Here is an 11458-nt window from a genome sequence, read left to right as displayed (position 1 = left end):
GGCCAGAAAGATGCCAACTTCCCTCCAGGAGTTTCCTGAAAAGTCCCCGTAAAACCGGCCGTTAGACGTGTAACCGGATATATCATAAACATCAGTTTAAAAAGCGAGTCGGCTGGGAGCGGTGGCTCATGCTTGTAATCCCAGCACTTTGTGGGGGCGGGGGGGCTGAGGCGGGAGGATCACAAGGTTAGGGGTTCAAGACCAGCCTGTGGTCTTGAGTTCAAGTGAAACCCCGTGTCTACTAAGAATAAAACAAAATAGCCAAGTGTGCGCCTAGAGTCGCAGCTACTCGGGAGGCGGAGGCAGGAGAATCACTTGAACCCGGGTGGCGGAGGTTGCAGTGAGCCGAGATTGCGCCACCGCGCTCCAGACTGAGCGACAGAGCGAGACTCCATCTCAAAAAAAAAAAAAAAAAAAAAAAAAGGCTGGGCACGGTGGCTCCCGTCTATAATCCCAGCACTTTAGGAGGCCGAGGCGGGTGGATCACGAGGTCAAGAGATCAGGACCATCCTGGTCAACATGGTGAAACCCCGTCTCTACTAAAAAATATATTAAAAAAATTAGCTGGGCATGGTGGCGCACACCTGTAGTCCCAGCTACTCAGGAGGCTGAGGCAGGAGAATCGCCTGAACCCAGGAGGCGGAGGTTGCGGTGAGCCGAGATCGCGCCATTGCACTCCAGCCTGGGTAACAACAGCGAAACTCCGTCTAGAATTTAAAAATAAAAAAGAAAGAAACAAAGAAACCTCATTTCTAGGCTTCCTGGGAGGAAAAAAGGTTAAAACACACACACACCCCGAGTGTGCCCGCAGAGTCCTGTTTCAGGGTCTCCAGGGGGCGTGGACTTTTCCAGGCTGGTCTCCGAGAGAAGGGAAAAGGGGGCTGGAGGCCCTGGGGGCGGCGCTGCAGGAAGGGGGGGCCTCGCGCCCCACCCCGCTTTCTTTCCCGCCCGAGTTCCCCGGACGAGCTGAGCGCCTACTGCGCGCTAGGCGCGCTCTGGGTTCGTGGGTCGCATCCGGGAGCACCTGGTCCGCAGGGACGCAGCGGATGACGAAGTGGACGAGCGAGGATCCCCTCCGCTTCCTCGTCAAGGCAGAGACACTCCGGGGCCGGGCTGCGGCGCTGGCCCGACGGCCCCCTGTGTCCCAGACCTGGGGTCCGGAACGCGCTGGAGGCGCAGGAAGGGGTCGGTCCCGGGTTCCCGCGGGCGGGCCGGGAGCCGCAGGCTGCGGGCTCGTCAGCAGAGGGCGCCGGCCGCGGGGCAAGGCGCGCATGCGCTCTGGCGGCGCTTTCCGGCAGCGTGGCGGAACTGACTTGTTGTTTCGCGCCACTTGGCGACACCTGCGCGCGGAGGCAGTGCGGCCGTCATGGCGTCGCCCTTCAGCGGGGCGCTGCAGTTGACGGACCTGAATGACTTCATCGGGCCGTCTCAGGTGGGCCGGCCTGGGCGGGCGGGGACGAGGCTGCGCTCTGTGCCCTCCCGCGCGGAGGGAAATTGCTCTGCCCCCCCACTTCCTCTCCTGAGGAATGAGATCCAAATCCCGGGAGCCCTGTCGGGGCCGTCGTCCCCGGCGCTGGACCTCAGACACTGCGGCCCGCATCTTACCAACAGGGAAACTGAGACCAGGGAGGGCGGCGTCCCCCAGCCCACTCCTGTGCCCCCTGGTGTCCGGGCGGGCTGCGTGGGAGGGTCCAGGGGTCGCGGGCTCGCGTCAGCCTGCCCGGCCCAGGGGAGGCGGCGGAGGCGGTTCCCACCCCTCCCTAACCCTAACCCGACGCAGCCTTTACATCGTATAAACGACGCGGCGGGGACCCCACTTCAATTGAGGGCGGTGCGGGGGGTCCCTAGACGCCCCGCAATAGGGCTCCTCAGTAGAGCGGTCCTTGACGTCGTCCCCGGGTGGGCCGGACAGCCCTTGAACCCGGGAGGCCGCAGGCGCCCTTATCTCGGTGCACCTGCCTGTCCATGAGCAGCAGCTCTGCGGGGCCAGAGCGAGGCGGGCTGCTGGGAGCGCTTCCCGCAGGGAGGAGCTGGGGGCGGCTTTCTGGGCTCACAGGGTTCTCTCGGATCAAGCAGAACGGAGAGAAATGAACTTGTTTCCTGGGCCCCGGGCAAGAGGCGACCGCCACTCAGATCCAAGCACACGTCCCGTCAGTGGCCGGCGCAACGCTCTGGCCTGTGTTGGTCATGCCTCCTGTTCACATGAAGGGTGTGAAGGCCATTGTGGGCGGTATCTCCGTGGCTGGGTAGTTGGCAGACATTAGCGCGGGCCTTCGTGCAGACTGGGACCTTCAATGCCGCAGGAAGTTGGAAACCGGTGCCCTGTGTGAGGGCGGTGGAGCGGTGGGCAGGAGGAAGACACTGGGACCAGCCTCAGTCCCTGGGCGTACGGCTCCCGGCCGAGCCTTCAGGCCATGGGTCCGGGCAGCCATCCTTGAGGCCTTGCCTCCCCGAGAGCCTCTGCCCGCTCACAGGCCCTGACTTGGGGTGTCTTCCTGCTCTAGGAGTGCATCAAGCCTGTGAACGTGGACAAAAGGCTGGGAAGCGGCGTGGCCAAGATTCGCATTGAAGATGACGGGAGCTACTTCCAAGTTAACCAGGTAAGGCACCGGAGGCCGCTCCACGGTCTCACCTGCTCGGCCGACCTGAAACACTTTTCTCTGCTTCCTCCCTGCTCGGAGCATTGACCCTGAGACACTCTACATCTCACGAGTCCATTCCCACTGGCCGCATTCGCCTGCCGTCTGGGAGGCTGGGGGTCAGGGTGCCTGGGGCAGGTGAGTGGGCGGCACCAAGGTGGAACAGCGGGCTTGATCTGCTCAGCACAGGGGCTGTTTTGCAGAGATGGTGGATCCTGTCCGCCCCTAGTTCTAATTGTGTAACATCTTCTAGTTCAGATCTCTCACTTGTAAAGAGTAGTACTTCCTCTCTAAATGGTAAGATCCTGATTAAACGTAAGATTCAGGCCAGGTGCAGTGGCTCACACTTGTAATCCCAGCACTCTGGGGATCAAAGTGGGGGGGGGTGCAGATCACCTGAGGTCAGGAGTTCGAGACCAGCCTGGCCAACATGGCGAAATCCCGTCTCTACTAAAAATACAAAAATCGTTGTGGCATGTGCCTGTAATCCCAGCTACTTGGGAGGCTGAGGCAGGAGAATCACTTGAACCCAAAAGATGGAGACTGCAGTGAACCGAGATGACTCCACTGTACTCCAGCCAGGGTGACAAGAGACTCCATCTCAAAAAAAATTCACCCAACTGTCTGCCATTTGGACTCCAGAAAACATCTGCCTGATCTCTTGAATCCACCGAGAGATGATTTCCAGCCCAGCATCGGGGGCCCACAGTGGAAGGGACTCCTGGAGAAGGTGCTGGGGTGTTGGCAGGCCCTGCTGTCAGCACAGTGGCAGTTGGTTTGGAGGAGCCTGTTAGTCTCTTCCCAGCACCCTGTGGCAGGTGAGGCTTTGTGCCTTTAGGCAGAGCCAATGTAGGAAGGTAGGGCAAGCTCAGCTTGTGACTGCGTGACGCACGGACCTAGTAGAGAACTGGGTTGCGAGGGGGTTCCTTCCCCTGCAGCTCTCCTGCCCTTGCAGGAGGAGCTGGGGGAGCTGCACCTGGGTGCATTTTGCATCTAAGAAAAGTTGCAAAGGGATGTCCCGGAGGCCCCCGACGTGAACACCAGGGTCCTGCATCTGTTTGGCCGAGTCCTCAGGGGCAGGCTCCCAGGCTTCCTCTCTGCTCACCTCTCCTCCTGTCCCTGTCCTCTCCTCCTTTGTCCTCAGCCTTCCCACCTTCTCCTTTCAGAGCCCACCTTCAGCATTTTCGTGCACCCAGGCCAGCACCCCCTCCAGCACCCCACAGGTGGGCGGGGTGGCTGCTGCTCTGCTGGGACACCAATGGCCGGCCTGATTCCTGTGATTCTGTTGCACTCACCAAGTCGTACCAGAAAGTCGACCTCGATGGCGTTATGAAAACCTAGAGCGTGGATGCGCATTTTTCTAATACATAATCTGATTTTTTTTTTTTTTTTTTTTGAGACGGAGTTTCGCTCTTGTTTCTCAGGCTGGAGTGCAATGGCGCAATCTCGGCTCACCGCAACCTCTGCCTCCTGGGCTCAGGCAATTCTCCTGCCTCAGCCTCCCAAGTAGCTGGGATTACAGGCACGCACCACCACGCCCAGCTAATTTTTTTGTATTTTTAGTAGAGACGGGGTTTCACCATGTTGACCAGATGGTCTCGATCTCTTGACCTCGTGATCCACCCGCCTCGGCCTCCCAAAGTGCTGGGATTACAGGCGTGAGCCACCGCTCCTGGCCCCATAATCTGATTTTTAAAGATTAAGTGGCACATAAGCCCAGCCGGCAACCGTGTTGATCGTTGGTTATGAGCAAGGGCTCCGCTGTCCTTCGGAGGAGGCCCCTGCACACCCAGTTCTTCTCCCCCGCAGGACGGCAGGACCCGGAGGCTGGAGAAGGCCAAGGTCTCGCTGAACGACTGCCTGGCATGCAGCGGCTGCGTGACCTCCGCAGAGACCGTGCTCATCACCCAGCAGAGCCACGAGGAGCTGAAGAAGGTTCTAGATTCTAACAGGGTAAGTGGTGGGCAGCCTGGGGACTCTGCTTTAACCTGAAATCCACCCCAGCTGCTGACAACGCGTTTTGCCAAGGGCGGCTCGTCAGGTGTGGCCATCTCGTGTCTGCAGGTGGCACCTGCCTTTTGAGGCATCTCAGTGATTTACTTACCAGTCTGCTTTGGTGGGAACATGTCGGGCCCTAGACTTTCGGTTCTAAGTATACTTGGAATGATTCCCTTGCTGGGTGCAGTGGCTCAACGCCTGTAATTCCAGCACTCTGGGAGGCCGCGGCGGGTGGATCACCTGAGGTCAGGAGTTCAAGACTGCCCTTGCCAACATGGTAAAACCCCATCTCTACCAAAAAATACAAAAATTAGCTGGGTTTGGTGGCGCATGCCTGTAGTCCCAGCTACTCAGGAGGCCGAGGCAGAATTGCTTGAACCCAGGAGACAGAGGTTGCAGTGAGCCAAGATCGTGCCACTGCACTCCAGCCCAGGTGACAGAGTAAGACTCTAAAATGACACAAACAAAAATGACACCTCCGGCTAAGCACAGTGGTTCATGCCTGTATTTCCAGCTACCCAGGAGGCCGAGGCACAAGATCTCTTGAACCTGGGAAGTGGAGGTTGCAGGGAGCCGTGATCACAGCACTGTACTCCAGCCCAGGCAACAGAGCGAGACTTTGTAAAAAAAGAAACCCTCAATGGAGCTAGCGTGCCCTCTCCCCAGCCGACGGCATCGCACCATGCCGCCCTGGCCCGGGAATCGGCGCGAGGCCAGCACCGTAAGCAGCGTCTCCCCCTTGCTTTGCAGGTGGCGGCGCCCGGTCAGCAGAGGCTGGTCGTGGTTTCTGTCTCGCCACAGTCTAGAGCGTCGCTGGCTGCACGGTTCCAGCTGAATCCTACAGACACGGCCAGGAAATTAACCTCGTTCTTTAAAAAAATAGGTAGGCTTTGAACCTGGGGTACACGCTGCAGCTCCACGCCAAGGGGGCGTGAGTGAGCTGACGCGCCTCGTGCCCGAGTCACTGACACTCCAACCCACTCTGAGCTTCAGCGCCACGGGAACTGTGTGTCCCCTCTGCGACCTCAGCCCGAAGTTTTGATTTGACATTTGAGAGCACAGAAAACGTCTGCGTTCTGGCGGTGCACTTTCTCTGAGCTGGGGCTCACCGCCTCCTGGGACGTTTTAGCTGATACGGTTAAGGCACTCTCCGGGGCTCTGTCAGGTTCAGCTCAGGTCAGCTTCGGTTGAGTTCGGCTGTGTGCCCGGCGTGGGGCTGGGGGAGCCTGGGCGTCTCGAGAGGCCCCGGCTCACCAGGCTGCAGTGCCCCACGGCCGGCTGCCCTGCCTCGCTGGGAATGAAGGGGCTGGACCTCGTGGTTGCTGGCTTTCACCGGGAACCACGTGTCCAGCCCTTCATTCCTGTGAGGGAGGGCTGTGCGCCTGGCACCCAGCAGACTGCCTGTCATCCACTGCGGCCGGGTCCCTCACATAGGAAACCTGTTTACACTGGCAGCTGCCCCGTGGCTCCTGTCTGACCCGTGCTGCTGCCTGACAGTGCTCTGGCCCTGGGAGCCAGTGTCCCAGGGAAAACAGTCTGGGGCAGCCCCTGGTTCTCCAGGTGGAAGCTGTGGGTTTAGTCCCCACCTGAATAGGAAGCAAGTTCAAAGATTTTTACCTCCAGATCACGGGCAGGTGGGGCACAGTGAGTCCAAGGCCAGTCCTCCGACCAGGGGTTATTTGAGGCAGGAATGGCGGGTCAGGCAGGGAGAGAGAGGGAGCCCCGGGCCGGTGCCTGCTGGGATCCAGGCACTCTCGGCAGGTTTACCGAGCAGCTCTAATTGCTGCTTAGAGCCGGCAGGTGCTGCAGGAGCCCTGCGGTATGTGGGGTGAACCCCGAGCAGAGTCCGAGGGGCCAGTCCAGCAGGCAGTGTCCTGCTGTGCCTTAGGGAAGGTCACCAGGAGCAGCGTGCATGGCAGTTCCCTGGATCAGCCGGGAGGGTGGCTTCAGGAGGTCACCACAGTGGCGCTGACGCTTTGGCATGGGAAGTGGGTACCTACCACACATGGCCCCCCAGCAGCACCAGGGGGGTCCACTCGCCGGCTCGTGCGTGAGTGGGCGTCCGGGGTTACACAGCACCTCCTTCCAGGGGTGCACTTCGTCTTCGACACAGCCTTCTCAAGGAACTTCAGCCTCCTGGAGAGCCAGCGAGAGTTCGTGCGGCGATTCCGAGGACAGGCCCTGCCCGTGCTGGCCTCCGCCTGCCCAGGTGTGCTCATGTGCAGGCGGCGAGAGTCCAGTTCAGGGGACACGGTGTGGACAGGAATGACAAGGTGGGGTGGGGGCTGGGGGTGCCAGCGGTTCTGAAGGACAGGTTAGCAACGTCGGCTCACGTGGCCTTTTCTGGAGAAGGAGCCGCCTGCCTTGGGAGCCGCCCGAAGTCACCTCAGGTCCCCTAGGCAGTGCCCGCCTGCACTCGAGCCCCGCGTGGGGGTGGGAGAGAACAGGAGCTGGCGCTCTTTCTTGTCATCGTGATCTGCCAGCGGGCCGCCCCTGGAACGTGCTGCTGCCGGTGGGTGCAGAGGCTGCTGTGCGCCCCCGCCAGCCCCGTGTGCCCCTGTTGCCTCAGGCTGGATCTGCTACGCCGAGAAGACCCACGGCAGCTTCATCCTGCCCCACATCAGCACTGCCCGGTCGCCGCAGCAGGTCATGGGCTCCCTGGTCAAGGACTTCTTTGCACAGCAACAGGTAACAGCGTTGGGCCAGCCCCAGGCTCAGGCTGGGGAGCAGCCAGAAGTGACCACGCTGGCCGCTGGCTGGGAGGCTGCAAGAAAGAGTCCTCTGCATGGGGTTCTGCCTGCCCGGGTGTGCCTCCGCCCTCCCTCCTTCCTGGTTTAGGCCCTTCCTCTCCAGCTGGGCGACAGAGCAGCATGTTCTGATCCAGAGGTGCTCACCGCTCACCCAGAGGCAGCCAGGCCTGAGGCTGCGGGAGCAGGAGGCTCCAGGCAACCCGGGCTAGGAGCCCACCCCTTGGGCTACCAGGTGCATGAGGGTGGCCCTGGAGCCCCCTTGTCCCCTGCAGCCCCTCCCGCCCATTTCACCTGGGGCGGGTTGGTTCCCTGTGACATCCCTTTCCCCACCTGAGGTGCAGTGAGGGCCTGAGCTGAGCCGCAGGAGGCCCCTTCTCCTCCATTGGCCTTGGCTGTTAGGAGCACAGGCATGCTGGGAACGGGTCAGTGTTGTTTTCTGTGACAGCCAGGGCCCGTCCTGTCCGGGGACACATCCGAAGAGCCGGCAGGAGGTTTGCTGGGAAACAGGGTGAGGCTGGTGGTCCCGTGGGGTCTGGCCTGGCCACAGGATGGCTGAGATCCAGGCCGCGCCTCGGCCACCTCACTGCTGGGACTGCGGAGACTCGGGTTTCTTTCTCCTCGCAGCACGTGACCCCTGACAAGGTCTACCACGTCACGGTGATGCCCTGCTACGACAAGAAGCTGGAAGCCTCCAGACCCGACTTTTTCAACCAGGCGCACCAGACACGGGACGTGGACTGTGTCCTCACCACAGGTGTGGTCACACCGGGTGGCCCTGAGCCAGCCCCCCAGCCTCCGGGTCTGGTTCCTGAGTCCTGGGCACAGGTGGGACTGCCCAGGACCCTGGGGGCTGGCATACCCCCATCTCTCCCCTTGGAGCCCATCTGGGGGACCTGTGCAGGTGGCCCCTCAGTATCTCCTTGTTGGCTCTGAAATGAGTCCTTGGAGGCGGAGGAGATTCTCCAGTGCAGCCCCTCAGCTCAGCTCCCATTACTCACCCATTCCTGAGCTGAGCAGCCCCAGTCTCCCAAACTGCCCGAGAGGCTGGACAGCCAGGTGCCGGATGGGCACAGCGGCCAGGCAGCCTCCAGGGGGGCTTCAGAAGTGACCCGGGTCTGGCCTCGTACCATGGGCTGGGGTGGACATCTGGGACCCTCTGGGGCCAAAGCGCAGACGACTGCTGGGGTGGCAGAAGCTCGATGTTCTTGGATCTCAGCGGAAGAGCGTCTGTGCCATGACTTCCTTGCAGGAGAGGTGTTGACACTGCTGGAGGAAGAAGGCGTCTCCCTGCCCGACCTGGAGCCCGCGCCTCTGGACAGCCTGTGCGTATGTCTGCCACCAGGAACCGTCATTTTAGCTTCCAATGCTGCCTCTGGAGAAGCATCCCCTGCCCCCTCCCCACTCTGGGCTTGCTTCGCCACAGAAGTGGCTGAGTGGCCGGGAGCTGTGGCTCACACCTGTAATCCCAGCACTGTGGGAGGCTGAGGTGGGTGGATCACCTGAAGTCAGGAGTTCAAGACCAGCCTGGCCAACATGTTGAAACCCTGTCTCTTTTTTTTTTTTTTTTTTTTTTTTTTTTTTGAGACGGAGTTTCGCTCTCGTTACCCAGGCTGGAGTGCAATGGTGCGATCTCGGCTCACTGCAACCTCCGCCTCCTGGGTTCGGGCAATTCTCCTGCCTCAGCCTCCTGAGTAGCTGGGATTACAGGCACACGCCACCGTACCCAGCTAATTTCCTGCATTTTTAGTACAGACGGGGTTTCACCATGTTGACCAAGATGGTCTCGATCTCTTGACCTCGTGATCCACCCGCCTCGGCCTCCCAAAGTGCTGGGATTACAGGCATGAGCCACCGCGCCCAGCCTAAACCCTGTCTCTACCACAAATACAAAATTTAGCCGGGCATGGTTGTGGGCACCTGTAATACCAGCTAGTTAGGAGGCTGAGGCAAGAGAATCGCTTGAACCTGGGAGGCAAAGGTTGCAGTGAGCCGAGATCGTGCCACTGCACTCCAGCCTGGGCAACAAAAGCAAATTCCATTCCAAAAAAAAAAGTAGTGGCTGAGACCCCATGGTGGCCAGGAAGTGGCTGGCCCCCCATGATGGCCAGGGACACAAGAGCTGTTCTTCTGTGCCTGGGACTTGTCTCCCACCTGGAAATGCAAACACACGCTCGGGAGGTCGGCAGGCAGCAGCCACAGCTGTGCTGAGGCCTCTCCCTCCTCGCCAGGTGCAGCGGAGCCTCTGCAGACGAGCCCACCAGCCATCGGGGAGGGGGCTCGGGGGGCTACCTGGAGCACGTGTTCCGGCACGCGGCCCAAGAGCTCTTTGGAATTCAAGTGGCTGAGGTTACCTACAAACCCCTGAGGTCAGTGGGATGGACCAGATATCTGGACGAAGGGGCCACACGGCCCACTGCCTTCCTCGGGCTGCTGCCTCGGCCCCGGGTCCTCACGCAGAGGCGGGCTGGGTGGAGGACGGCCTGCAGGGTTAGGAGGGGACCCTGGGCACAGGCAGGGCCTTTCTGGCTGTGAATACACCGAAGTGCTCCAGGACTCAGTCTGCCCATTGTGGGGAATGGGGACCCTGAGCCCGAGGCCAGTGTGGGCAAGGGTGGCGGGTACCTGGCGTGGGGCTTGTAACACCATGTCCCAGGAGGGAGGGCCGGGGCCTCACAGACTTCCCTGGGGAGGGAGGCCCATCTTACAGATAGGGAGCCCAGGCTGGGGGTGAGGCCACCTGCTGGACTCATGGAAGTGAGATTTCCACCCTCTCTGCCTGTCCTTGTTCTTCCCCCTGCCCAGTAGAGAGGGGGGCAGCACTGGGAGCTGCCTGGTCATCTCCTAGCCCCAGCAGGCCTCCCCTTCCAGGTGGGCCGGAGCCGGTTGGCTGTGCCACATAGACAAACCCTGTCTGTGCCCCCAGGAACAAGGACTTCCAGGAGGTGACGCTGGAGAAGGAGGGCCAGGTGCTGCTGCACTTTGCAATGGCCTATGGCTTCCGCAACATCCAGAACCTGGTGCAGAGGCTCAAGCGCGGGCGCTGCCCCTACCACTACGTGGAGGTCATGGCCTGCCCCTCAGGTAGCCCCCGCAAGGGACAGCACATGAGAGCCCCTCCTGGGACCAGAGCTGTGGGCCACCGTCCAGCAGGCTGGGAGTGGGAAGAAGTGCGGCACGGGCACCCCGTCACCTCCCTGCTCCCGGTGGTCAGGAGGCTTGGCCAGGGCGCGTGCTGTGACCCATGTGTCCCATCTGCTCTGCCACAGGCTGCTTGAACGGCGGGGGCCAGCTCCAGGCCCCAGACAGGCCCAGCAGGGAGCTCCTCCAGCACGTGGAGAGACTGTATGGTCTGGTCCGGACAGAGGCGCCTGAGGATGCACCTGGGGTTCAGGAGCTGTACACGCACTGGCTGCAGGGCACGGACTCAGAGCACGCGGGCCGCCTGCTGCACACACAGTACCACGCCGTAAAGAAGGCCAGCACCGGCCTGGGCATCCGGTGGTAGGGGCTGCGGGACCTGGATTCCCAAGAGGCCTTGCGTGTGAGGTGACACAAGACCCCAGGGCTCCCCCCAAAATTCTCAGTGAGCTGCAGTGTGTGCTGGTACCCACGTAGGAGCCAGGACTGGCCAGGACCCCGGCCGCCCCATCGCCTCCAGTCTGGGTGCCTCTGGGTTCTCCACTGGCTCTGCCCAGGTGGGGTGGGGCCGCCCAGGCAGCAGAAGCCTCCCTGAGGTTCCAGAGCCTCTTTGGCTAATCCCTGGGCTGCGGCCCACAGATGCACCCAGGTGCATGAGAGGCTTCAGCCTGTCCTGGGGTTGCCTGAGACGGAACAAGATGGGTTCTTACCCCCAACTTCTAGAGGCTTCCCCTGAAGCTCTGCGAAGAAGGTGGGAGACAGAGCTGGTCCTGCCGGGCCCCCTGGAAAGCTCCGAGGGGCGAGCTAAGGACACCAGCAGGCACCAGTGGCTGCATCACCCCCCAGCCAGGTCCCCACCAGGCCCGTCTCCCAGCGCTTACGTCGAATAAAGGCACCCTCCTCGATGCGCCTCTGAAAACAGCTCCTCCTGGC

The 11458-nt window shown here is 61.2% G+C and overlaps 1 protein-coding gene and 1 long non-coding RNA gene across 2 annotated transcripts; one reads left to right on the top strand and one right to left on the bottom strand.

Moving 5' to 3' along the window:
- The first annotated feature begins 1354 nt into the window (after nucleotides 1-1354).
- On the top strand, nucleotides 1355-11444 carry CIAO3 (cytosolic iron-sulfur assembly component 3). Its single transcript, XM_035266377.3, has 11 exons — nucleotides 1355-1432; nucleotides 2505-2600; nucleotides 4449-4592; nucleotides 5388-5520; nucleotides 6727-6846; nucleotides 7207-7325; nucleotides 8012-8141; nucleotides 8637-8709; nucleotides 9616-9753; nucleotides 10311-10468; nucleotides 10654-11444. The coding sequence occupies exons 1-11, from the start codon at nucleotides 1367-1369 to the stop codon at nucleotides 10890-10892; spliced, it is 1416 nt and encodes a 471-aa protein (XP_035122268.2). The 5' UTR covers nucleotides 1355-1366; the 3' UTR covers nucleotides 10893-11444.
- LOC144578547 (uncharacterized) lies at nucleotides 5493-8015 on the bottom strand. The gene is made up of 2 exons (XR_013524498.1): nucleotides 7718-8015; nucleotides 5493-7401 (listed from the first exon to the last, which is right to left on the bottom strand). It is a non-coding gene; the product is annotated as an uncharacterized LOC144578547 (long non-coding RNA).
- Nucleotides 11445-11458: the final 14 nt, after the last annotated feature.

This window comes from Callithrix jacchus, chromosome 12, assembly GCF_049354715.1.
Source record: "Callithrix jacchus isolate 240 chromosome 12, calJac240_pri, whole genome shotgun sequence".
NCBI classification, from domain to species: Eukaryota; Metazoa; Chordata; class Mammalia; order Primates; family Cebidae; genus Callithrix; species Callithrix jacchus.
The sequence above is the reverse complement of the archived record's forward strand: the minus strand, read 5'-3'. Positions and strand labels throughout refer to the sequence as shown.